General features: G+C 45.7%; 1 protein-coding gene across 1 annotated transcript in view; it reads left to right on the top strand.

The window, feature by feature from the left end:
• Nucleotides 1-1,754: 1,754 nt before the first annotated feature.
• Nucleotides 1,755-26,910, top strand: part of LOC124606040 (rap guanine nucleotide exchange factor 4-like) — a 217,717-nt gene continuing 192,561 nt past the window's right edge. Inside the window, exon 1 of the mRNA XM_047138003.1 lies at nt 1,755-1,883. Within this exon, the coding sequence (XP_046993959.1) occupies nt 1,758-1,883 (126 nt within the window). The 5' untranslated portion in view covers nt 1,755-1,757. The remainder of the gene's footprint in view (nt 1,884-26,910) is intronic.

Below are 26,910 nucleotides of genomic sequence, written 5' to 3' on the forward strand. Positions count from 1 at the left end.
GATGAGACGACAGACCAAATGACCAACCAAGGTCTTCCCCACTGAAGTCATGTGTGTTGGCAACGGTCGGGTGAATCGTGGCTGTCCGGTCCTCACCGCTGCACCATCCCGACTCAACTCCCGACACAAGACAACCCGGAAATACAGGGTGTCCACAATGAGACTCCAACATTTGAACTCGTAAAATCTGAGAAGAAACACAATTTACAGGGAAATCATACAGCAGCTCATCAAGTTTTCATACACAGGTGGACGGTTCAGTACACTTGAACATGGACGCCACGGGTAGCGCGAAGAATATAAAGTCCATAATCGATTTCGTGCCATGTGTTGCGGAGCATCTGTTCTGTGACAGAGTTGATGACAATTCATTTGAGCTGTTTCAAGTCTTGCGGGTCCTTTACTGGTGTAGCGTATACACAGTCTTTCACATAACCCCACAAGAAAAAAATCGAGGGGGGTTATGTCGGGCGAACGTGGCAGCCAAGGAATTGGACCTCCACGGCCAATCCATCGTTGCGGGAATGTCTCATTTAAAAATTTTCGAACATCAAGGCTCCAATGGGGTGGTGCACCGTCCTGTTGAAACATCACATTTGGCTGCAGGTCTGTTATCTGTGGCACGGCAAATTGTTCCAACATGTCTAGGTAGTCGGCTCCTGAAAGAAAAACGGCCAAACAATGCGATTTATCATCAAACCACACCACACATTAACTTTCGGACTGTAGCGCATGTGTTCCCTAGGTGCATGTGGATTTTCAGACCCCCAGATGCGCACATTGTGACGATTGATAGCCTCTGACACGTGAAAGGTTGCCTCGTCAGTACACATCCCGCGTGATAAAAATGTCTCGTCCGCGGCAATGCGATCTAACATGACACATGCAAATTCTTCTCGCTTTGGTCGATCATCAGGCTTGATTTCTTGCACAACCTGCACTTTATATGCGTACAAACGTAATCGCTGGTGAAGCACATTGTGCACTGTTGAACGTTTCATACGAAGTTCTCGTGCTGCCTGTCGCACTGACTTCTGTGGACTTTGTTCGAATGACCGCCGCACTTGTTCCACATGATGTTCGCAGATCCCAGGCTTACCACCACCATGCCCTTTCGCAACACTCACAGTAGACAAAAACTGATCACACCATTTCTTTACAGTCTTCAACCACGGGGGCGCTTTGTTGTATACTAGACGAAAGCTTCTTTGCACTTGGGTCGCCGATATTGTCTCTGCATACCACCAGACCACTTGTGCGCGCTCCTTCATATCCTGCATTTTGCTAAAGCAATTGATTGCAGCTCCACTACGGCCACTTGGCGTATCAAATTTGCACACCACAAACTTGTTGAGTTGCTCTGTCTGCCCCTTCCGGATTCACAGGTCCACCATCTGAAATGAGATAGGATATTAAAATGTTGGAGTCTCATTGTGGACACCCTGTTCTAGCGTTCGCTCCAAAGATAGTACGACAGTGCTCTTATCGATAAGCGCTGCTGCCGCCAGTCACGGGCAGGCAAGCCAGCAACTTAGTGACGCCAGCAAATCGAATAAGAAACGGGACTGCAGTACCTCAAAGACGTCAAGCAGTAAACGACACAAACACGAGTCGTGCACGGCTCACACTATATTTTCCTATGAATAAATTTATAAGTCTGCACGTGATGTATTTAGTATATCGTACCCTTTTCACTGAGGTGTCGGTCGTCAGTGGGATTGCCTCGTGTGTTCCAGACGCCGGTGACGCTGTGCAGCATGGGTGTGGGAGCGACGTTCGGCGAGTCTGTGCTGTGGGACGCCCCGCGGGAGGCGACCGTGGTGACGCGCTCCACCTGCGAGCTGCTGAGAGTCGAGCAGCGCGACTTCAGGCTCATCTGGGAGGTCAGTAAGCCCACACCTTAACTGTTGCCTTACACTCCAACTGACGTCCAAACCCAACACTGTTTTAATAAACTACATTAGCGTCTGTGAAAACTGCCATGTGGGTGTTGTCACTCCAGAATCGCAGAATGTGAGGAACAGTGGTACCACAATAACAGATTACGATTGTAGGGAGATGGCATCCAGATACCCTTAGGACCATCAGTGCGCATTTTTCTTGTGTGCCCGGACAGGTCGGTGTTAGGCCAAGCTCAGTAGCTGCTGAGCCTTCATACGAAGTGGAAATGTGCAAGCAAGTTCCGGTATGCTCGTCGAAGTCAACGGGTGCAATCTCTGAATGTGAGTCAATACTAAAATGTAGACTTTCACGGCCGGAAATGTCATGTCCATTATGATTATCCGGGCTCTTATGCCGTGGTCGGTTGGTGAATTAAGTCTCAATTCCCAACGAATTTAGCGGCAGTCAGTTGCTAGCCAGCGGGTGTGTTGGACCTTCCATCGAGCTACAGATCCCCTTGAAGACGTCTCCCGCAGACGGCGACGAAACGTTGGGAATTGGGACAAAATTCATCAACCGACCACGGCATAACAGCCCGGATAATCATAATGGGCATGTGAATGAATGCGAATAGCGAAGAATGATTGGTCTCCGGGAAACGGGCTTGTCGTAATGTGATATTGCAGCTCGTATGGGGATCGCTGCTACGATAGTGTGTGGAAGCAGTAGATAGATGAGGGCCGTACACAGCAACGGGCAGGTACTGGACCGCATGATATGACCACAGCACGTGATGTCCGCCATCTTGTCAGCACGGCCGTAACAGAAAGAACAGCTTCGTCCACCGTGTTGGCTCGCCTTTCAAGCACTATAAGGGTGTGGACATTCTGTGTCGATGGTTCTAAGTCGCTTCCTGAGGGCTAGATTGGTAGCTCGCATGCCTTTGCATCGACTTCGATTGACCAGAAACCGCCACCGCCTAAGTTGTCAGTGGGGATTCATCGTCACTGGCGTGCTGAGAGGCCAAATGTTGTGTTCTCGGAGAAATCCCCCTACAACATATCCCACAGCGTTGGCAGCGTATTTGTTAGTCGCTACAGTGGTGAATACAATCGGGCAGATTGCATTGTCGAATGGTATAATGAATAGACGCCAAGTTTGGGATGCCATTGGCTCTAGTACGTGTTGAGGGCAGTCTAAACAGCAACAGCTGCATCTGGGAGGTTTAACAGGCCGAGGCGCTGTCCCTCTTGCAGGAAGCTTTACCAAATTCTAATCACAATCTACTCATTAGTTATTAGATTTACCCGCCTAATTGAAGTCAGTAGGAAATTGAAGTTGCAGTTGTGCCTGAAATCATACTCACTGGGTCCTCACACTACGGCGCCAGGACTAACAGCGCTGTAGTAGGCCGAAGCGGCTGAGCGGTTCTAGGCTCTACAGTCTGGAACCGTGCGACCGTAATGGTCGCAGGTTCGAATCCTGCCTCGGGCATGGATGTGTGTGATGTCCTTATGTTAGTTAGTTTTAAGTGGTTCTAAGTTCTAGGGGACTGATGACCTCAGAAGTTAAGTCCCATAGTGCTCAGAGCCATTTGAACCATTTGAACAGCGCTGTGCCTCTCTAAAACATTGGAGGAATGTCATGTTTCTCCGGGTGATCACCATAGTTGCCGGTGATGATCATCTAGTATAGTGCAGGACCACGATTCATCGTCAGTCCATACTTCCCACTTACGGCACCACTTCAGATGCAGGTGTTAGTGTTGTGGTGTCACAACAGTCAACCCATGGGACGGTAATACTGTAGTGTAGCTGCACCTAGTGCAGGATGTCGCAGACTATTGCACAGTTGTCCATTACATGTTCTCAAAAGACAGGCACAAATGTCAGTCGGTTGCAATGGGATTGGTGCACAATGTGTCGATACTCTCTTGTGGAGGTGAATCGTAGTCGACCGGAACTATGACTACGAGTATACCTACCCCTCACTTTGCCATGCATTGTAACAACAGGACATCCTCACATGGACGCCTCACAAATCTGGATCTGGCACAACTCAACCAGCTAGTCAAATGGAGACCACAATGAGGCACCATGCCGATTTGTCTCTGAGAGACTAATATGGGTGTGGTCACCGCATTTACCCTCTCCTGCTATTCCAGTAACTTGTTTCCTATGCACCACAACGCATTTACTGTAACCCTTGCACCCTCACATGGACGATGCGACACAGAAACTGCGTCGCGATTGAATACTACAGGCTCCATGGCGACTTCTCTCCGACGGACTAACATGTCTACAGTCACAGCATGGAACCTCTCCTGAGGGTTCCATTATCTTCATTCTGATTAACCACAAACCGTTTACCGTAACCCTCGCACCCTCACATTGACGATGCCACACAGAAGTTGCGTCGCCGTTCAATGCTACAGGCTCCAGGTGCTGATTACACACTCTCACACGAGTGTGTGGCATCTTCTTGCCCTTGTTCAGCATCTGATACTGTTCATCCCTCTCACACATGCTCCGACGTAGCGACAAGCGGCGCAACGAAGATGAAGAACGCAAGGGCAGAGAAGGCTGTGAGACGACGTCAGCCAATAGTTCGCTGACTAGGACGTCACCACGGCAGGAGCGGCCTCTACAAGAAGGGAATATAAGCGCCGCTCCCACCAGCCTCGGCCGGACAGTAGGGGACAGTAGAAGACGAACACTAGCTGACCGGGCATTAGAAGAGCCGCCATCCCAACTGTTAACTGACAACTGTGCCTTATATCAACTGCTTACATCGACACTGTATGTAGTGAAGGTCATCGATTATTTCAATGTCGCAAGCTAAGTATTGTCAATCTGCTTTTTTGTAATGAAAGCTATTAATGTGATTTGCTTGAATTTTTGCATAGCTATCCGACAAGGCAGCATCCTTTAGGCACTCTATAAGAGATGATCGGGAAGGACCCCACAACACACCCTACCAGACATTTTAAGAACTCTAACCCTTTCACTGCTACAGACACGCTCTTTGCATTCGGTGCTGAGGCGGCTTTTGTTATGACTTTACTGTTCGCCAAATGCTGTCTCAGTGCTGAGAGACGGCGTTCCGGCCGATGTTAAATAATTATCAACCGATTTTTCGAAAACTATTTGGTGAAAAAATTTAAATTTTGCACATCTTACAGTTTTACATCTTCACTCGATAAAAGACTGAATTTCTTTTCGTTATGTGCGATAGTAACTGTGGTGCATCAAATTAAGTAAAACCTAGCGCGAAATTGTAAAGATTTTGTAAATATTTTGCAAAGATGAAAAAGCATTGCATAAACTTTACCTATGGTCGTCCTTGGCTCATGCACTACAGTGAAAAATATAGATAAGATACCGAAATTTTATTTAAAATTAAAGGGGCAGGATATCTCATTTCGTCCTCTAGTTACTGGTTTGTATATCCGACGGGCGGTCGCGCGCGACGCGGCCATTCACATCCTTGCACATCGCGAATCATCTGGTCGTAACAATCGTTATATCTCGTACACGATTTGAGATTTCGATAGGAGGTTTTTTTTGCAAATGATAGCATGCAATGAGTCACGTATTTTGTATGATTAAGTATTTGAAACTTTTTATTCACAGAGATATGGAAGATTCGCAGCAGTGGCAGGATTGGCGGCTCAGGACGCGTTCATAGCACTGTAGGGAACCAACGGCCTTGCCGAGGTAGTAACACCGGTTCCCGTAAGATCCCGAAGTTAAGTGCTGTCGGACTTGGATGGGTGACCATCCGGTCTGCCGAGTGCTGTTGGCAAAGCGGGCTGCACTGAGCCCTTGCGAGGCAAACTGAGGAGCTACTTAATTGAGAAGTAGCGACTCTGGTCTCGTAAACTGACATACGGCCGGGAGAGCGATGTGCTGACCACATGCCGCTCCATATCCGCACCCAGTGACGCCGGTGGGCTGAGGATGACTCGGCGGCCGGTCATTACCGGTGGGCCCTTCCGAGGCCAGGTCGGACGAGGGTTTAGTTTTAGTTTATAGCACTGTAGAAAAACCCAAGTGGCACGAATATACATGTTCGTCCACAACACTTGGGAATCGGCGTAGCAGGCTCTGTATACACACCCATACCGGAGAAAGGGATTCAAATGGCTCTGAGCACTATGGAACTTTACATGTGAGGTCATCAGTCCCCTAGACGTAGATCTACTTAAACCTAACTAACCTAAGAACAGCACACACATCCATGCCCGAGGCAGGATTCGAACCTGCGACCGTAGCAGCAGCGCGGTTCCGGACTGAAGCGCCTAGAACCGCCCGGCCACAACGGCCGGCTCCAGCGAAAGGGCTAAGCACGAATAACATTAATGCACTGTAGTGGCCATTTCACCTGTCCCAGGGATGTGGAGTCTAATCATTCAGATAACCGCTAATGATGTGCTACGAAGTTCCGTTGACATCCGACCACGACTTCTGGGTGCTTCACTTTTTTGTCAGACAGTGTTCAAATGTTCGAATGTGTGTGAAATCTTATGGGAGTTAACTGCTAAGGTCATCAGTCCCTAAGCTTACACACTGCTTAACCTAAATTATCCTAAAAACACACACACACACACACACACACACACACACACACACACACACATGCTCGAGGGAGGACTCGAACCTCCGCCGCGACCAGCCGCACATCAGACAGTGTACGTAGCGGCGCTGGTTGCAGCACGATCGCTAAGAAATGTACCTGTTCGCCACTGCAGAGCTACTTTCTTGCGTAGTTCGGGCAGTAGCCGGGTGGTCAGTATGCAGGGCATATCCCCCCGGCTCAGGCGCTGGAAGGGGATTGGCCCGGCGGCGCGCAGCAAGTGGCTGGCCGGGTGTCGGTGATGCCCGCCCGCCTAAGCGGAGCAGACTGGCGGGCGCGCTGCCAGCCACTTGTGGGGCGCCTCATTTGGTATGGAGATGGCGGCCGGGTGCCGACTCGACTGAGGCCACAGGCTGGCCCGTCCAGACGGGGCTGCCAGACTCCGTAATGAGGCCGCGGCGTGGCGCGGTCGACGCGCACGCCAGGGATCCACCCACTTCTCGTGCTCTAACCGCCCACACGAATTACCCTCTGACTTAGCCCTAAAGCACGCCATAACATTTGATCTCAGACTGTCCGATGATGGCAAATACGACCTTGCTATAATGTTTTATGATTAGAGATCAACACACCATCGACTACGTGTGAGTCTAGCACTATCAGGGATTGGAATACAATGGAGTAATGAATTAGCACTCCCCTTGATAAACCACCATCTGGTATTTCACTGCAGCGTTTGAGGGGAATAGCCGAAACATAACATGCAAGAGCCTCGTAACATTTCCACAGCGTCTAGTATAAGATATAATCGACTGTGATTACGTATATCCAGCTTCTACGAAAAGCATAGATTCAAAAGGAAACTGACCGAAACGATATGGAAGTGCACTAAGAAATACAGTCAGAAAAATCAGTTTAGAATCGTTAGTCAAATTTATCATCAATTAAAACTTGCATTCGAGTGAAATTACAGTCATGGAAGGAAATGATACTGTCAATTGATATATATGTATATACAGGGTGTTACAAAAAGGTACGGCCAAACTTTCAGGAAACATTTCTCACACACAAATAAAGAAAAGATGTTATGTGGACATGTGTCCGCAAACGCTTAATTTCCATGTTAGAGCTCATTTTAGTTTCGTCAGTATGTACTGTACTTCCTCGATTCACCGCCATGATTTCATACGGGATACTCTACCTGTGCTGCTAGAACATGTGCCTTTACAAGTACGACACAACACGTGGTGATGCACGATGGAGCTTCTGCACGTTTCAGTCGAAATGTTCGTACGCTTCTCAACAACAGATTCGGTGACCGACTGATTGGTAGAGGCGGACCAATTCCATGGCCTTCACGCTCTCCTGACCTCAACCCTCTTGACTTTATTCATAGGGGAATTTGAAAGCTCTTGTCTACGCAACCCCGGTACCAAATGTAGAGACTCTTCGTACTCGTATTGTGGACGGCTTTGATACAATACGCCATTCTCCAGGGCTGCATCAGCGCATCAGGGATTCCATGCGACGGAGGGTGGATGCATGTATCCTCGCTAACGGAGGACATTTTGGACATTTCCTGTAACAAAGTGTTTGAAGTCACGCTGGTACGTTCTGTTGCTGTGTGTTTCCATTCCATGATTAATGTGATTTGAAGAGAAGTAATAAAATGAGCTCTAACATGGAAAGTAAGCGTTTCCGGACACATGTCCACATAACATATTTTCTTTCTTTGTGTGTGAGGAATGTTTCCTGAAAGTTTGGCCGTACCTTTTTGTAACACCATATATGACGCGCGAAATAAAGTAATGAGACTGATGTGAAAAAAAATGTTGCTTACCGTTTTAGTCAAGTTTAGTGTTGTCTCCTTCATTGTAGTTCCCTTCTGATTGCACACACTTTTTCCAGCGCTTCAGACATTTATGGTAACATTTCTAGAACTCATCTTCCCTAATATCCTCCAAGACCCTCGTCACAGCTTTTTGGACACCTTGCGTTGTTTGAAAATGGTGTCCCTTGATCCCCGTTTTGCCTCTTAGAAATAGAGAAAAGTCGCACGGAGCGATATTTGGCGAATAAGGTGGCTGTGGTAGTACTGAAATTTGTTTTGAGGTTAAAAGTTGCTGTACTGACCGAGCAGCACGGGAAGGCCCATTATCTTGATGCAGAATCCAAATCTTTCTCATACCAAGATCCTCAGTTATTATTAGACGAACCGTTTCTCGATTGATGTTCAGTTGTTCTGCTATCATTTTCATGGATACTCTTCGATCAGATCGTACGAGTTCACGCACCCTGGCCAAGTTGACATCCGTCCATGAGGTTGATGGTCGTCCACTGCGGTCTTCATATTCAACATTCGTTCTGCCTTCACTAAACATTTTATGCCAACGAAAAACTTGAGCTCTTGACATAACCTCCTCTCCAAAAGCCTTGTGAAGCTTACCGCAAGTTACCGTCGCGTTTTCACCCAGTTGAACGCAAAAAGAAATGGTATACCATTGCACAATATTATGCAGTTCCATTTCCGTGACGAGAGTCAGAAACATTTGTTAACTTATTACAGCACAACTCACGACTGGGCAGTTGCATCGATGTGCCGCTTGGACTAGAAGCAGCTTATAGACCAAGGTCAAAGATATCGTGCCTACGCAAGCCTGCAGGGTTGCAACATCTTGCAAAGAAAATCAGTCTCATTACTTTATTGTCGCACCTTGTGTAATCACGTGTGTCGCATATTTCACTTTGTACCCAAAAGTATTCGCTGTAAACCAATGACGTTTATCCACGGGAGTAGATCTAAGTTATGCATTGTGCACTATAGCTTTTTGGTCGCGGTGGGTGGAAGTGTATGGTTTTGGGTGGCAAGAATTATAATGCCAACATTATTAAGACCCGACGCTGCCGACACAAATTATGTAGTGTAATCTCTTCGTAGCGCGTCTCAGTATTGTTTATAATAATCGCAGGAAAAAAATAACAAAGGAAAAACTGCTCGCAAAACAGTGTCCACACAGTTGCCTCAATTACCACGTACAAAACAACATACGGAAGCGTCGCACCCGTATGTTTGACTTTGTAGCCAAAATTTTTCATTGCAGATGAATGGTGTTTATACATGGCAGTAACCTAAAGTCTCGCATTGTGCACTATGATGTTTCGGTCGCGGCGGGTGGAAGTGGGTGGTAGTGGGTAGCAAAAATTGTAATGCTAATGTAATTAAGGCTCGGCGCTGCCAACACAAATTGCGTGGTGTAATCTCTGCCTAGAGTTTCTAACCAGTGATATAACGATATCTTCGGCGCTTGGTAAACTATAAAAAATGGTAATATGGGAGCAATGTATAATCGACCTTAAAGAGAGTCTCGAAGCACTCAATAAAACAGTACAAGACCGTAGGGAAAAAAACATATAAATGGGGGAGTTTTATTGCCACAATCAGGAGACTTTCAGCTAATATTACCAGTAATTTCAAAATCAACACCCGCAGACGAAAGAAAAAATGCTTGCAACAATGACAGGACATCCAAAAGCTCACATATTTGCCGAAACTTTATTGAGAATTGGAAATGGCAATTGCCCTCTTGATCTGTACCCTGATAATCTTATTTTAATATAAGACTTACGCAGTGTGGTAGAAGCCGAGGAACAACGTATTGATAAAGTGCATCCATCGATAGAAATGAACTACCCAAATAAAGACTGGTTGTGTGAGCGAACAATTTTAACACCAAGGAATGACGTAGTGCAACAAATAAATCAAAATGATGATTCCTGGAGCAGAAACAATATATAAACCGATGGATACAATAATAGATCAATGGGTCAAGAAGACATTGTCAACTTTCCAACATAATTTTAAAACTTAGTAAATCTTTCCGGTATGCTTCTGCATGCATTTAAACGGAAAACTGGAGCGCCAAATTATGTAATGGCACAAAATTGTGTGTCAAGCTATTACCTCATAATATTATTGAAGCAATAATTTTAACTGGAAAACAAAAAGGGAAATCGCTGTTCATACCATGAATCCCACTGATCTCAACTTACACACATCAAAAAAACATTTGCATCACCCTGGTTCCCAGAACTCCTGAACATAGACGTTGACTGTGGACATTGTATCGCAGACATAGTCCCTTTGACTGTTCAGAGATGTCAGTAAACCCGCTGAAAGATGTAAACAACCATGCATGAGCAGCGCCTACTAGACTGAGGGAGTCCGACAGCCGATCAGTTCCAGTCATTCCATCAGGAAGAAGGTACACGGATCGTATTGTCTGTAGTTCAACCATGCCTACAAGTTCAATATCACGGTTCGATCGCGTCAGAGTTGTTACTTTCTTCCAGAAAGTGCTCTCAACAAGTGAATTATCCAGGCGACTCGGAGTGAACCGAAGCGATGTTGTTCGGACATGGTGGAAATACAGAGACACAGGAACTGTCGATGACATGCCTCGCTCAGGCCGCCCAAGGATTCCTACTTCAGTGGATGGCCATTACCTACGGATTATGGCTCGGAGCAATCCTGACAGCAACGCCACCATGTCGTGCTACAACTCAAACGGTGCGCAATAGGCAGCGTGATGTGCAGCTTCACTCCCGAAGTCCATCACGAGGTCCATCTCTGCAACCACGACACCACGCAGCGCGGTACAGATGGACCGAAAGACATACCGAATGGACCGCTCAGGATTGGCATCACGTTATGTTTACCGATGAGTGTCGCATATGCCTTCAACCAGACAATCGTATGAGACGTGTTTGGAGGCAACCCGGTCAGGCTGAACGCCTTAGACACACTGACCAGCTAGTGCAGAAAGGTGGAGGATCCCTGCCGTTTTGGGGTGTCATTATGTGGGGCCCACGTACGCCATTGGTAGTCATGGAAGGGCGTCGTAACGGCTGTACGATACGTGAATGCCGTCCTCCGCTCAATAGTGCAACCATATCGGCAGCATATTGGTGAGGCATTCGTCTTCATGGACAACAATTCGCGCCCCCACCGTGCACGTCTTTTAATGACTTCCTTCACGATAACAATATCGCTCGACTAGCGTGGCCAGCTTGTTCTCCAGACGTGAACCCTATCGAGCATGCCTGTGATAGACTGAAAAGGGCTGTTTATGGACGACGTGACCCACCAACCACGCTGAGAGATCTACGCCGAATCGCCGTTGAGGACTGGGACAATCTGGACCAACAGTGCCTTGATGAACTCGTCGATAGTATGCCACGTCGAATACAGGCATGCATCAATGCAAGAGGACGTGTTACTGGGTATTAGAGGTGCCAGTGTGTACATCAATCTGGACCACCAACTCTGAAGGTCTCGCTGTATGGTGGTACAACATTCAATTTGTGGTTTTCATGAGCTATAAAAAGGGCGGAAATGATGTTTATGTTGATCTCTATTACTGTTATCTGTACAGGTTCCGGAACTCATTAAACCGAGATGATGCAAAACTTTTTTGATGTGTGTATGTGTATTTTTTAAGATAACTATTTCCTATGAAATAAGCTGAAAGTATTACAATCAGTAAGGGTCAGCGCCAAACACTTCAGAGTTAATTTGAAGGAACCCTGTCTCTCACATGGACTGCTCTGCGTTGCGTTTCACGTGCCGGACAACCATAAAATATATGTGTGTGTGCGCGCGCGCCATACAAGCAAATGTCAAATATAGTACGTATGAATGGAATTTAATGTAAAGACTTTGCGTGTAAGATATTTGTCCGAAAAGAAAGAAACTAAACGAAAAAATCTTTCACTGCAATTTTGTCCGTTACTACATTTATAAAACTACTAACATAAAACTAAACTAAAACCCCAGCAAAGCAGGTTATTATCAGCTAGTTTCTTTCTAAACCCAAGTCGAACTTAAGTTCACATAATAATGGGTAACACGAGTACTGATGAAGTCTGCCACTAATTGGGTGGAAGTAAATTTTTCATATTTAAGCGATCACGAAATATTTAGTTAAATCAAAGTTCATAGTCAGAACTTCATGATTCTTGAAAATAATTATAGGTAAAATGAAAACTGGATGGATCACATTAGTACGCGACGTGATATCAGTGACATAGCGTGAGCTCATAATAATCTTTGTTGTTATGAATTTTGATAGACAAACTTTTCCAAACACTAAAATTTCACTCTGAATCTTAATTTGTTTAAAGGCTCAGATTACAAAATAAATGTTAGATACCATGGCTATGTTGAATACGACAGACAAGACGTTGATAAATCAAATTAGGAAAACCACATAAAATTATTTACTATAATATTGAATAGGAATAAAATTTGTTATAATTTTCTTAAATATTAATTTAAAAAGTTAGTCATTATTCTGTGAAGTTTCGGGATTGCAGCCGGATCATGTTGACTTCTTGCCTCAGCCGTCCAGCCATCTTCAGGTGAGAGTCCAATCCCCTCCCCCCCCAACCCCCCCCCCCCTCCCCTCTTCCCCGCCGCCCAGCCTTTGCAGCATCTTTTCCACTTCGTGCTGCTTGTCTATCCTCTTGCTGTTCTTTTTCCCCTCCATTGGGGAACTTGTCTGGGGTGTTATTGGGAATGTTCTGCAGTGTCTATCCCTGGCGTAAGAACAGTCTCACCACTATTTTTAATTCCCTTTTGCTTTCTCTGTTTCCCTTCTCCTCTCGTTCCTTTCCTTCGGCGTTTGAGGTTCCTCATTTTCTTCTTCCTCCCTGAGCGCTCCTGATGGCCGGCCCACGCGTCTGACGCGTAACAGCTGACAGGGTAACACGTGTCGACAGTTAGGGTACGTATGCACCCCCAGGTAAAGGCCAGGCCCCAGGGAGGGGTGATTGGCAGAAGTGCAACCTTCCCAAATTTCCAATTGGTTCCTCTGTCAGGTGTTCGGGAGGTGTGACCTGAGCTGTCAACAATCACCTAAGGCGGGTGCGCCCCCTTATGAAGGAAGTCCCCAGTTGGAAGGGGTACGCACCATTGGAGACACTGGCAAACCTGGAGCATTGTCTCGCGATGAGCCAATCTTCTTCCCAATCAACGTCTACGAAACGTAAACGTAATGAGGCTAACGATTCAAAGACCCTTCCCACTACACCACAGTTCCTCGTGATCTCATGTATTCAAGACGCCATGATAAATCCGTTCATTATTCAGAAAGGTGTTGATGCAATTGCCAGCCCTGTGAAATCCTGCTCTCGTTTACGGAATGGTACTTTGTTTTTGGAGACTACTCCTGGTTCAGAAGCACAAGAACTGCCACCTCGAACCTCCACGACTACCCTGTTTGTGTCGAGGCCCATAGAACAGTGTGTTCTTCCCGTAGTGTTATTTACACTAGGCAGCTCGACAGTCTGAGGCCGAAATCAAATCTTACCTCTCTGATCAGGGTGTCATTGCGGTCCATTAGGTGGTGAGAAAGGTAGATTCCTCCTTAGTGCCCACCTGCACTCTTTTTATCACCTTTGATAGAGTGGTGCTTCCGTCCAAGATCAAAGCAGGCTATGAAATTGTCACAGTCCACAGTACATTCCGAACCCAAATAAGCTGCTACCAGTGTCATCGTTTCAATCACACCAGAACGTTTTGTCAACACCCAGACAAATGTGTAACCCGTGGTAGGGATGCGCTGGAGGGTGATTGTCCGCCTTCTTCTCCCGCTGTATCAACTGCAATAGTGGCCATGCCACCACCACTCGGGATTGTCCCATGTATCTTGATAAGCAGGCTGTCCAAGAGATTCGGGTAAAGGAAAAATTGCCTTACCCAGCCGCTCGTAAGTTCCTGGCTAGTCACAAACCCTGCATTCTTCCGTCTGGCACCTATAATTTTGTTCTTGTTACCCCTCGCTATATGAAGGACATGGCCATGCATACATGCGATCTCAAATTCAGCTCTGATGTTGTAAAATCGTCCAGTGTCAAGGTAGCATGACCATCCCCCCATCCAGCTGTGCAACAAGCCACCAAACTCTCGCCTAAAGGGGAGAAACCACCAGCTACACATCCAGCTGACTGGAAATTACAGGAAGCGTACTGCTGTGAAGACTTCCTACGTCTCTCCAGCAACACAACACACAAGTCTTCCTCTGCTACACGCAAAGACTTGAAGAAGCCCATTAAAGGCAAACAGTCTTCTCCTTCGCTGACTCGAACATCCTCTTCGACGGTGTTGCTACGTGATACCTTAGCCTGGCCGGCCTCCGTGTCACCACTGTGCACCATCAACCGTTTTTCAGCGTTGGACTCCACAGACCAACAGCAAACGCAAGCCAATGCTTCTGTGGATCCCAAGGAGCATGATCCTCCTGCTTTTGTGCCTTGTAGCAGTGACTCTTCACAGGCTGTCACTTGGCAGCTGCCGAGGTGACACCCTTCATCTCTTCCTCATCATGACTCTCCTCTAATGGAACGGTCCCACAAGGAGGATTACGGCTGCTTTTAGCATCATAGCGTCCTCTTGTACTCTGCCTTCAGGAAACGAAATTGCGTCCTCATGACTGCTTTGAGCTTTCATATTTCTTCCCAGTTTGGGTTGACCTTCCCCCTGAGGTCAGCATTCCATCTCATGGGAGCGTCAAGCTGCTCATACAGGATGACGTTCATAGTCAACCCGTCTCCCTGACTACCAATCTTCAAACTCTTGCAGTTCGCCTTCTCCTTCCCCACCTGACTTTCTCCATCTGTACCATTTATGTCCCACTCTGATTCGATGTCACCAGGGCAGACTTCCTTCAACTTATTGGGCAGCTACCTCCCCCAATTTTGCTACTGGGTGACTTTAATGTGGATCATCCCCTTTGGGGTTCTCCCAGGACCTGTCAGAGAGGTGCCCTCTTGGCTGACCTTCTTACCCAACTTAACCTCTTCTGCCTTAACACTGGAGCTCCCACTTTCCTTTCTGACTCCTCGCATACATATTCCCATTTGGACCTATCCTTTTGCACTGCCCAGCTTGCCCATCGTCTTGAGTGGTACATTCTATCTGACACCTACTCGAGCGACTATTTCCCATGTGCTATCCGTTTGCTGACTCCAACCCCACCTACGCGCACACCCAAATGGCAGATTACTAAGACTGACTGGTAGCTTTATTCCTCCCTGGAGCCTTCGAAGAACAAGATTTCCACACTTGAGATGATCAGGTGGAATATCTCACAAACGTTATCCTTACTGCTGCAGAACGTTCCATTCCTCGCACTTCCTCTTTGCCACGCCGTGTTCCAGTCCCTTGGTTGACTGAGGCATGCCGCTATACAATTCGCACACGGAGACGTGCTCCCCACATTTTAACTGCCATCTACGATGATAAACTGCATTCATTATAAACAGATGCGTGCAATGTGTTGTCGCGTTCTCCGGGATAGCAAAAGAGTTAGCTGGATTTCATTCACTAGCTGTTTTAACAGTTCTACCCCTTCCTCTGTCGTGTGAACCAACCTCTAATGGCTCTCTGCGACCAAGATCCGTTCTCCAATTTCCGGCCTAAGAGTATCAGACGCTGTCATCGTAGACAATGTTGCTGTCTCCAACACCTTGGTCCGCCATTTCGCGGAAATTTTGAACTCTTCCCACTATCATCCTGCCTTCCTCCATCGAAAACGAGCGGAGGAGGCTCGGGCGATATCCTTCTCTTCTCCGAATCGTGAGTGCTACAATGCCACCTTTACTATGAGGGAACAAGATCATGGTCTCAGTTTATCCCGATCCTCCGCCCCAGGGCCAGACTACGTCCACATTCAGATGTTGCACCGCCTTTCTCTTGTGGGCAAGCACTTTCAGCATAACACGTACAACCGCACTTGCCCGCGAAAGGCAAAGGTCCCGAGTTCGAGTCTCGGTCGGGCACACAGTTTTAATCTGCCGGAAAGTTTCATATCAGCGCACACTCCGCTGCAGAGTGAAAATCTCATTCTGGACGTACAACCGCATTTGGGCAGAGAGCACATTTTTCGGATGATACCCATACCTAAGCCCAGTAAGGCAAAAAACCTTCCTTCTATTTACCGCCCCATCTCTCTCACAACCTGTGTCTCCAAGGTGATGGAACATATGATTCATGCCCGGCTGGTATGGTGGCTCGAGTCTCGCGATTTTATTAACGAATGCACAGTGTGTATTTCGAGCGTGGCGTTCTGCAGTTGACCATCTCGTTACTTTGTCCACCCACATCATGAATGGTTTTCTGCGGAATTCCCAGACAATGGCTGTGTTTTTCGATTTGGAGAAGGCCTACAACACCTGCAGGAGAACTGTATCCTGTGGACTCTTTCCACGTGAGGCTTCCGTGGCCTCATGCCCTACTTCCATCAGGAATTTTTAGAGAACCAAGTTTTCAAGGTGCATGTGGGTTCTGCCATGTCGGACACAATTATCCAGGAAAACAGCGTGCCCCAGCGTCCCTTTCTGAGCGTAGTCCTCTTTGCTATCGCCATTAACCCTATAATGGCCTGTCTCCTACTGGACATCTATGGTTCCCTTTTTGTTGACGATTTTGCCTTCTATTGCAGTTCTCCAAGGACCTGTCTCACTGAGCGGCGTCTTCAGTGATGTCTTGATCGTCTTTACTCCTGGAGCATCGACCATGGCTTTCGTTTTTCCACTGACAAGACCGTCTGTATGAATTTCTGGCGGCGTAATGGGTTTCTTCCCACCATCTTTACAGCTCGGGCCTGTTTGCCTTTCATTCGTTGAAACTAAGAAATTCCTGGGGCCCATGCTCGATAGGAAATTCTCTTGGTCCTCCCATGTGTCTTACCTGGCAGCCCACTGTACACAATTCCTCAGTGTCCTACTACATGTCCCCAATGGTACTTCCTGGGTGCCGATCGAACCACCCTCCTCCATTTGTACCGTCCCTTGTCCGTTCGAAATTCAACTACTGGTGCTTTGTTTACGCGTCTGCACGTCCATCCCTGTTATGCTGTCTGAACACTATGCACCATTTTGGCATCTGTTTGGCCACTGGCACCTTTTGCACTAGCCCAATTGAGAGTTTGTATACTGAAGCCGCTGAACTCCCACAGTCCTACCACCACGACTTTCTCCTCTGCGGGTATGCACGCCGTTTGTCTGCCATTTGTGGCCACCCATCCTATGCTTCCTTCTTTGATACTTCCTTTGTTCGCCGTATAGGGCGCATCCCTCTTTTCTGATTACTCCTGGAGTCCTCTTTCAACACTTGCTACAGAGGCTTAACTTCACAGTACCTGCAACTATCCTAGTGGGTGTGAACCCTTCGTCACCTTGGCTTCGGGAAGTGACCCATGTTAATCTTGGCCTTCGTTCGCTTCCTAAGGACACTACTCCAGCCACAGTCTATCGCCTTTAGTTTCACGAACTTCACATGGAACTTCGCGATAGTACATTTATATACACTGATGGCTCTCTGACTGACCATGGGGTCGGGTGTGCCTTTGTCATTGGCATGCGTGTCCTTTGATATTGGCTTCCGGCACACTGCTCAGTATTTACAGCTGAGCTCTTCGCCATGCACCAGGCCATGAAGTACATCTGGTGATACAGACTTTTCAGTTATGTCCTCTGCTCAGACTCACTCCAAAGTATATGTGCGCTGTACACTGCCAGTCCCTTGGTACAGTGGGTCATTTGCTCATTCCTGGTGGAGCCACTGTGATGTTTATGTGGGTTCCTGGTCATGTCGATTTGCCTCTCCCAGTGTCTTCGACGACCTCTTCTCGGCCCTTCCGCCTGGGGGAGGTCAAAAAATGGTTCAAATGGCTCTGAGCACTATGGGACTTAACTGCTGAAATCATCAGTCCCCTAGAACTTAGAACTACTTAAACCTAACTAATCTAAGGTCGCGCGGTTCCGGACTGTAGCGCCTAGAACCGCTCAGCCACCCCGGCCGGCTGGAGGAGGTCATTTTACCTAGGCTACGCATTAGGCACTGTCTTTTCAGCCACAGTCATTTTATATGTGGCGCTACCCCACCACTTTGTACACAATGCGCCCAAGTTTTAAGTGTCCGCCACTTCCTGACGGAATGTCCATTTTGTAACCGTTTACGTTCCCACCCCACTTGGGTTTGCCATCTGAGTTATTGGCCATTTTAGCAAATGGCACGTGGGCTGTCAACCGCGTTTTAGTTTTTATCCACCAAATTAATATGGCAAAGACCATTTAATTATTATTAGTTTTGGACCTCTGTTACTGTATGGTGTCTTATTTAGCCCTTTCTCCACATCCCTGTTTTTACCTGTCTTTTCTTATGTCAACTGGGACTGTCGTATAGCTGTTTTATAACTCCTCTCTGTCTTCGTGTTCTGTAGTTTTGACTTGGCCTCATATGTCCCCAGCTGTTTTTTGCGCCTTAAAGCAAAACAAGCAAACAAACAAACTATAGATGAGCGTCCTTCACTGGAGACTGCTGTTTTTTTTATTATTATTGTAATTTCATTCCCCTGCCCATGTGGGGCAGTGGCACAATGCACTGCTCTTCAGCCAAATGGCATACAAATAATAAAAGAACAAACTTATCCACAAAAAAGGGAAGAAAATGGAGATCTAAAAACAGAGTAAATGGAGATAATAGAAGTTAAGATATACACTAAGATGAGGACGTTCGTTGGAGGACATTTAAAAAAGTCGACATACAGGTACAGTAACACAGTCAGTGATTTGTTGTGCACTTAAAATACACTGAAGTCACGTACTCAAATTAAAAGTCGGCCACAATGTAAGAACACACAGAGCGAGAGGCACTTCAAAAACCACTGTAAGTGACAGAGAACTGCTGGTAGGGACCTGCTGAAGGATGGGAGGCTTGAGAGAAGAAAACAGAGGGGAGAGGAAGGTGTAGTGGGGCACTAACTTGAGGGGGTGCGAGAAAAAGAAAAGGGTTGGCAGGGGGCTCACCAAGAAGCAAAGACAGGCGGGGTGGTATATGAAGAGGGAAGGAAAGGCAGGGGGGAGTGCAGAGACACAGATGGGGGCACAGGAAAGGGAGGGCGCAGGATGGAGGGAAACCACTCAGGGAAAGGAAAGAGGAGGGGAGGGGGATCCCTAGAGGAGGAGGAGGAGGGAGGGGGGAACGTGGGGCTATAGTTGGTAAGAGCAGTAGATCTCAGGGAGATCTCTGGGAGAGGTAGGTGCTGGAAGTTGCGTTGGGAAAGGATGTGGAGGATGTGCAGATGGAGTGAAGGCGGTACAAAACGGTAAAAGCGCGGCAATGGGCTGGGTTAGAGAGGAAGGGGGACACCAGGGGGTGGGAGAGATCGAGTCGGCGAATGATGTACAGGATTTGGATGTGTTTCAGGAAAAGAAGGTGGGGAAGGGGATGAGGTCATAGAGGATGCTCATGGAGGATGGAAGGCGGTTATGGAAGGTGAGGTGGAATGGTTGGCGTTCTAGGACTTGGACAGCTTTATAGAAACTGGGAGGGGCGGAAATCCAAGTGACACTGGCATAGCAAAGGAAGGGGTGGATTTGTATGTGTAAAGGATGGTGGAAGGATGCAGTCCCCATGTCCAACTTGACAGGAGTTTGTGGGCATTGTGTTGAATCGTAAGGAGATGGGGAGTCCAGGTGAGGTGACAGTCGAGGTATTACATGGATGGAGTGAGGTGGATAGGACGACCATAAATTGTGGGGTAAAAATCGTAGATCCGGAAGAAGTGGGTGATATGACCTATGATGATTGCCTGGGTTTTGGAAGGGTTGATGCGAAGGAGTCACTGGTTGCACCAGGTGGTGAACCAGTCGAGGTGGGTTTGGAGGGTACATTGGGACCGTTGAAGGGTAGGATAGAGGGCCAGGAAAATGGTGTTATTAGCAAATTGGGGGAGATGAGTAGGTGTGGGAGTTTTGGGAATATTGGCAGTATACAGGAGTCAGAAGAGAGAGGAAAGGGTGGAGCCCTGGGGCACACTGGCTGTGAGATAGAATGTACCGGAGTTGGTATTGTGGATAGTGACATAGGAGGGACGATGAGAGAGGAAGGAAGCAAGGAGGCAGACGAAATTGATGGGCAGAGCATAGGTCTGGGGTTTGAAGAGAATCCCGGCATGCCAGACACGCTCATAGGCGTTCTGGAGGTCGACGGAAGCAAAGATAGCAGAGCGACAGGAGTTAAGGTGGAAGGACAGGAGCTTGGTAAGGTTAAGGAGCTGGTCGTCGGCTGAGGAGGAGGGCTGGAAGCCACACTGGGTTAGGGTGAGAAGGTGGCGCTGGTTAAGGTGGTGACGAATACAGCGGGAGACGATGGACTCTAAGACCTTACTGAACATGGAGGTGAGGCAGATGGGACGACAGGAAGAGGTGCCAGAGGCGGTTTGTCAGGTTTAGGGAACAGCAGGACATGGGAAGTCTTCCACAGGTCGGGGTAAAAGCCAGTGGAGAGGAAGACGTTGTACAAGGTAGCAAGGGCGAGACTGCTGGTTCACAGTGTCGGTTTTATAGCAAAAAATTGGTCTAGAAACGCATGCGCTTTTGCGGCCGCCACAGAAAAGTCCTCTATCGAAATCCGCGCCCTCTGCAAATACTGTTCCATCTGTGGTGCGCAGGCGCATGCGTGAAGATGAAACTACATGTCCGTCCTCTGTCGGAATGCGCGGTTGCGTCGCTAAAAACAAAGATCAGATGTCGCCAGACGTGTCATTACGAATAAAATGTTGTCTCTCTGAACCAATTAAAGAGATCATCGAGTCCCAAGCCTTGTCCAGTTTAAAGCCACTGTCACTATTAACAAGATATTGTGCTAGACGTGTTTCCACAGATTCTTTAATTACTGAATCACAAAAGGATCTCGCCGGGGCCAAGACTTTTGTGGCAGAATAATCCATAGTGTCCTGTGGTAATACAATGCCTAGCTATGGCCGACTTACTGGGCTGCGGAAGGTGAATATGGCGCTCATGTTCAACGCACCCTTCGTGTACTGTGCGTGTCGTCTAACCTTTGTACTCTCTGCCGCACTGGCAAGTAATTTGGTAAATCCCAGCCTTCGGAAATTCAGATCGTTCTTTACCATACCGAGAAGGGCGCTGATCTCCGCCGGTGGCCGGAAGATTAATTTGGTGTTTGCTTCGGATCGTACCTACTTTAGATGAAAGGTTGCCGATGTGTGTGAGAGACGCCCTGGACTAGAACAACCGCTTATCTTCTTGATGCTGTGGGTGGTCACGTTACGTTCTTCTTAGCGCTGTACTAATCTGGTGTGGAGAATAACCATTATCTTCGAACACAGACTGTAGGTGTTCCACCTCCTTTGTAAGGATGCCTGCCGGCCGGAGTGGCCGAGCGGTTGTAGGCGCTACAGTCTGTAACCGCGTGACCGCTACAGTTGCAGGTTCGAATCCTGCCTCGGGCATGGATGTGTGTGATGTCGTTAGGTTAGTTGGGTTTAAGTAGTTCTTAGGGGACTGATGACCTCAGCAGTTAAGTCCCATAGTGCTCAGAGCCATTTGAACCATTTAAGGCTGCCTAAATCAGTAACATGAGCCCGGTGCGCCAACATTCTAAGGACGCCAGTGGTTTGTCATTGGTGATGGATGCTCGACGCTTGCAGACAAAGGTCTTTATGTGTGGGCTTACTAACGACCCACCCACTCTCTGTTTCCATCGTAAATTGCATTTTTTGTGGGTTGAATTCAGATATTGCAAGAAGTGTGACAGTTCTTCTTCACCACGAGGCCACGCTACAAAAGTGTCATCTACATATCACTAGAAGTCTCTCGGTTTAAATAGTTGTTATTGTTGTAGCTCAAAAGTTATTTAATGTTTTTCAATTTACTGGTGACGATATGAACTTTAATAAAATTTTTCATTCATAACAAAGAACAATAGAACATGTTCCAAGTAATAATGACTTGGGATAATGACGCATATGACTTTAAAATTAAAGTTCACACAAAAGTTATGTCACCCAAATGCGTCAAAACACGGGAAATCTTTTTATAAAGCTGAAAATCTGAAGTGGTTGTATCTCGCATTTTTAAACGCTGCAGGCGTGAAGTAGTAGCTCGGCGGCAAAGCTCACAATAGTTTTTCGTCTCCAGATGCAACTAAACCTTATACTTGCTTCAGTCAACCTGTACTTGCATTTTTACTAAAGCACCGTTGGCCCATGGAAGTAAAACGGTTCTAGCTACTTCACCTGCCGACTAATTCCCATGGCTCTATCGATACAGATTAAGATAATTTCATGAAAGTTTGCGGAACGCATAAATAGTTTATGGTCCCCAGAGTAGCTCCGACAGTAGTTAAAAGTAATGGAAAACGAATATACTCCTCACTCTATACTTAAACTTCTTATTTCCAGAGTGTACTATACTGTCTTGAATACATAATATCTCACTACTCAAACATGTCACAACACCCACTAGTTGAATAAATAAACTTGATGCGACGTGCCCCTTCGTCAAATTAATTTCCAAAATTGAACGAACACATCTATGAAATCTTTTGATAGCCAGTGGCCAATGCAATACACAAACACATCCACAATTACTCTAACAAAAGAAAAATATATACACAATGAAGTACATAAAATGATAAAAGATACAAATACTACTGGAATTCTGTACTGCTGATAGCTCTCAGTAAACGGTTACATGCAGGACGTATGGGGAAAGTTCAAAACCATTATGTAAATGTAATGTACAGAGTAAACAACCAGCATAGCTTTATTGGTGTGTGTTGATAGTTATGTAGTACAAGTTTAAATCGATCGTAACAACACATTTTAAATAATGCGTGTACTAGAAGCATGTAACAATTTGAACTATAGCTGGAGTTAAGTACTCTGTAACGTTGATTAGTCTTCGAATGCAAATCTTTTGTAACAACACTTCTATATAAGGTCTCAGTTTAGAGTAATTTCCAAAACTGAACGAACGCATCTGTGAAATTTTCTGATACCCAATGGCCAATGCAGTACACTAACACATCCATAATCACTCTAACAAAAGAAAAATATATAAACAATGCCGAACACAGTGTACTGTTACTGTTTCACAAAGAATCTCCCACTTTAAATTCGTAAGTTGGAGTAAATTAGTATCATCTTTGATATCATTTAGTAATCACAGTTTGATGTAACGTGCTGTCGGAATTTTATTTCTGTGTGATACAGCTATGAGATGGCGGCTGACAGTTGTTCAATGAGTCATACATGCTCCTACCTTAAGGTGAACTACAACGCGGTGGATACTCTCTGCCGTCGATATGGTAATATTGTCTCTGGCAGCCTGAAGGATTTCAGCGAGATGGCGATGTCTGTTTTGCAGCTTAAGTGAAAATCTCGAAGTTGAAATGATAGAAAAGATACAGGTGCTCCAGCGTACTGTTTCTTGGCTAAACGCACCGTAAATGAGCTTTATCTGATATCAAAAGATGCGAGACAGATTGCATCAGGTCAGTATTGTGAACACAGATTTTCTATTTTTACTAGGACGACTGCTTGATCATATATTTGAGTAGCAGCCGCCCATTTATCACTATTTTAAAATTAATTGTTTGGAAGTTTGATCCTGCCTCTGTTGAGATGAACTTTACAACAAACTAGCCCTTAATTTAGTTAATCCATCGCCAATTCACAATACACTCGCAACTCATCCCTATACACTTCCAAGTTCAATCTTGAACTACTTAAGACTTGCAAGTTGCACATTCCCTTCTTCCAAACTACTCCTTCTAGTCGTGGGTATCAAAGCACACTCTTTTCTACAAAATTTTACTGCCTTTTCCTCAAATAATTGGACACGTCACACTGTGGGGTGGTGGATGAGTTTGTAAAAATATCTAATCTACTGTCGTATCCTTGTTTGAATGTTGTAAGATTTCCCGGCCGATGCACCATATGTGGGGCGGCGGATATTTTTGTAAAAATAATTTGCTGCATAAATGCTTGCATGTTGAATCAGTTTCCGGCTTTTAGAATGTTGTTAATGCTGTCTTTCGCCGTTCTCAACACTGGCTCTCTATTTACTTTTTGGCACCCAGAAAGTGATTTGATAAAACATGGAACCAGTAATTAGAGATCCTAGTGCCCACTTTATCTGAGAATGTTATTATAGCTGCAGCTTATAGCTCTGAGGAATTAGGAGATTGTCCGGGATTTCTAATCAAAAACGGTTTTCCAAAATAGTTGAGTATATTCTGAAATTCACTGATAAAAACCACAAGTATCCCTACAACCTAACTAACAGAGCAGTTCAGAGTCTAATGCTCTGATGCAACTATAAATGTCCGAATTAAATGTTAAAAAGAATGCTCGCCATAATTTGATGAAAATATTTCATCAAACGCCACGCTAAATATTTGGTAGAATGTCTGTTCCGCGACGGCACGTGAAAATACGACAACACGCAAACTGAAGCTAGATAATGAAAATCATCCCAGAATTAACACTTCACTTGAAATGTTTTCATGGTTCCGCGTATCTCTAGTAACTTAATACGGCACCCGAGGCTGTTTGTAGCAGTGATACCGATGCGACGCGACTCCCGACACAGATGGCGTGTCATTCAGCGTCTGGAGAGAACTGGGGCCTTCCTTCCTCGCGCAGCGTTCTTATATATAAAGCCGCGGTGCGGACGGCTGAGGGAACGCCTGATCAAATCCGCTCTCCCGACTACCCGCTGGGCTAGTAACGCACCACTTCAAGTTACATAATAATTTATAGCTTCTTTTGCTGATGGCCGAGGAAGCTCTTAATTTAAACGTGCATTCAGCACGCAGGTAAGTATTGATAATAAAATTTTGACGTGGCTAAGTTAAATATTTTGGGCGAGAGAATTAATTAAATTACACTGCACGCAGCAGATGAGCTCTGAACTGTCCCTTTTGAGATCCGCTATCGCTATAATTTCATAGGTATTCAAAAGAAACTTTTCACATTTTCATAGTCATAGCGGACCTCCAACCTATTTAAATCTAAACATCCTAGCCTTATTTATTAACCTACTTAATCTATCTTGCTTCCTTCAGTTTTGAAACGAAAACCAGAAAATCATGAATTTCCACTAAAGTCTTAATTTGTGAAATCCAAAGTGCTGTTTTTATTAAATCATTATGAAAGATGAATCTAAATATAAATTTTGAAGTCTCTAGCTCTTTTCTGTTGCGCCAATGATTTTTTTAGAAAAACGTCCAAATTTCGCAAATGGCTGAAGTTATCGAACTGATATTTAACACACATTAATTTAGTATTACTTCTGACATGCCAGAAAAGTTTTAGGTCATTTGCTTGATTTTTAAGGTATTGCGCAACATTTATGACGTCAGAGCTAGTTACAGCAGACTGGCTGGCACACAATGGAAACTGATGAGAATTTACTACAGTGTGAGTAGGCTGCTTCCCTACAACACTCTACCGTCTTTTCTCTGCTTTCCCCGCCATGAACTGCCATCTGATCAGCTGTCTGTTAGAATGTTCGTGAAAATTTTTAGATAGATGATATTTACTGTAATGAGCCGGCGATTTCAGAAATATAAAATCAGTATACACTGAAATAATATTAACAATCACATAACGTAATAAGTGGACCTAACAGCTTGTATATGCGTAACGTTCTTCAACTATGGGGGTGGTTTTGAATAATGTGGAATAATGCATATATGCATGGCATTTTATATAACGATTGTTTTACAGTTGACATGCAGATACACTACGGTATTCATGTTCTTGAAATGTCTTTTTGTGACACATTATAATGTGCACTTGGTTGACATTCACTGAAGTGTATTGCGTAAGTTATGTGGTATGTACCCATATTATGTAAAAATGTATCACACCCCATTATACCTGACCCCATTGTGCTTGTAATTTCGAGCTAATGCCTTACAGATCCGAAAATAGCAACATAGTTTGCTGAAACCAGTATTCACAATTAATACCTTATTGTAGTGGTTGCAATATGGTGCCTGTTTGAAGTTTTTATTTCTAATTTTACGTAATAACACACATAAAAATCACAAAGTAAATGAAACGGTTTTAAAAAAAGAAAAGAAAAGAGTTGGAGAGTCTGTTATATAAATACCAATGGTGACTTCAAATGGTTCAAATGGCTCTGAGCACTATGGGACCTAACATCTGAGATCATCAGTCCCCTAGAACTTAGAACTACTTAAACCTAACTAACCTAAGGACATCACACACATCCATGCCCGAGGCAGGATTCGAACCTGCGCCCGTAGCGGTCGCGTGGTTCCAAACTGAAGCGCCTAGAACCGCTCGGCCACATCGGCCGGCACCAATGGTGACTAATGAATGTCAATGTCAGAACTTTTATTGCCTCCCGAAAACACAAGAAATTGCCGCATACATATTCGCTGCATCAGAGCAACACAAACTTGTGTCTTTTCTCATTCGCAGCTATACCAAGTCATTCTTATGGCCTGCTGCTGCCGTTAGAGAGTATTTGCACTCCAAAGGTTTTTTTAATTACTCACTCAGAGATTTTGAATGATTTGATATAGCACAAAATCCTCGGACTGCTAGTGTG

The sequence above is a fragment of the Schistocerca americana genome, chromosome 3, assembly GCF_021461395.2.
Source record: "Schistocerca americana isolate TAMUIC-IGC-003095 chromosome 3, iqSchAmer2.1, whole genome shotgun sequence".
Classification (NCBI taxonomy): Eukaryota; Metazoa; Arthropoda; class Insecta; order Orthoptera; family Acrididae; genus Schistocerca; species Schistocerca americana.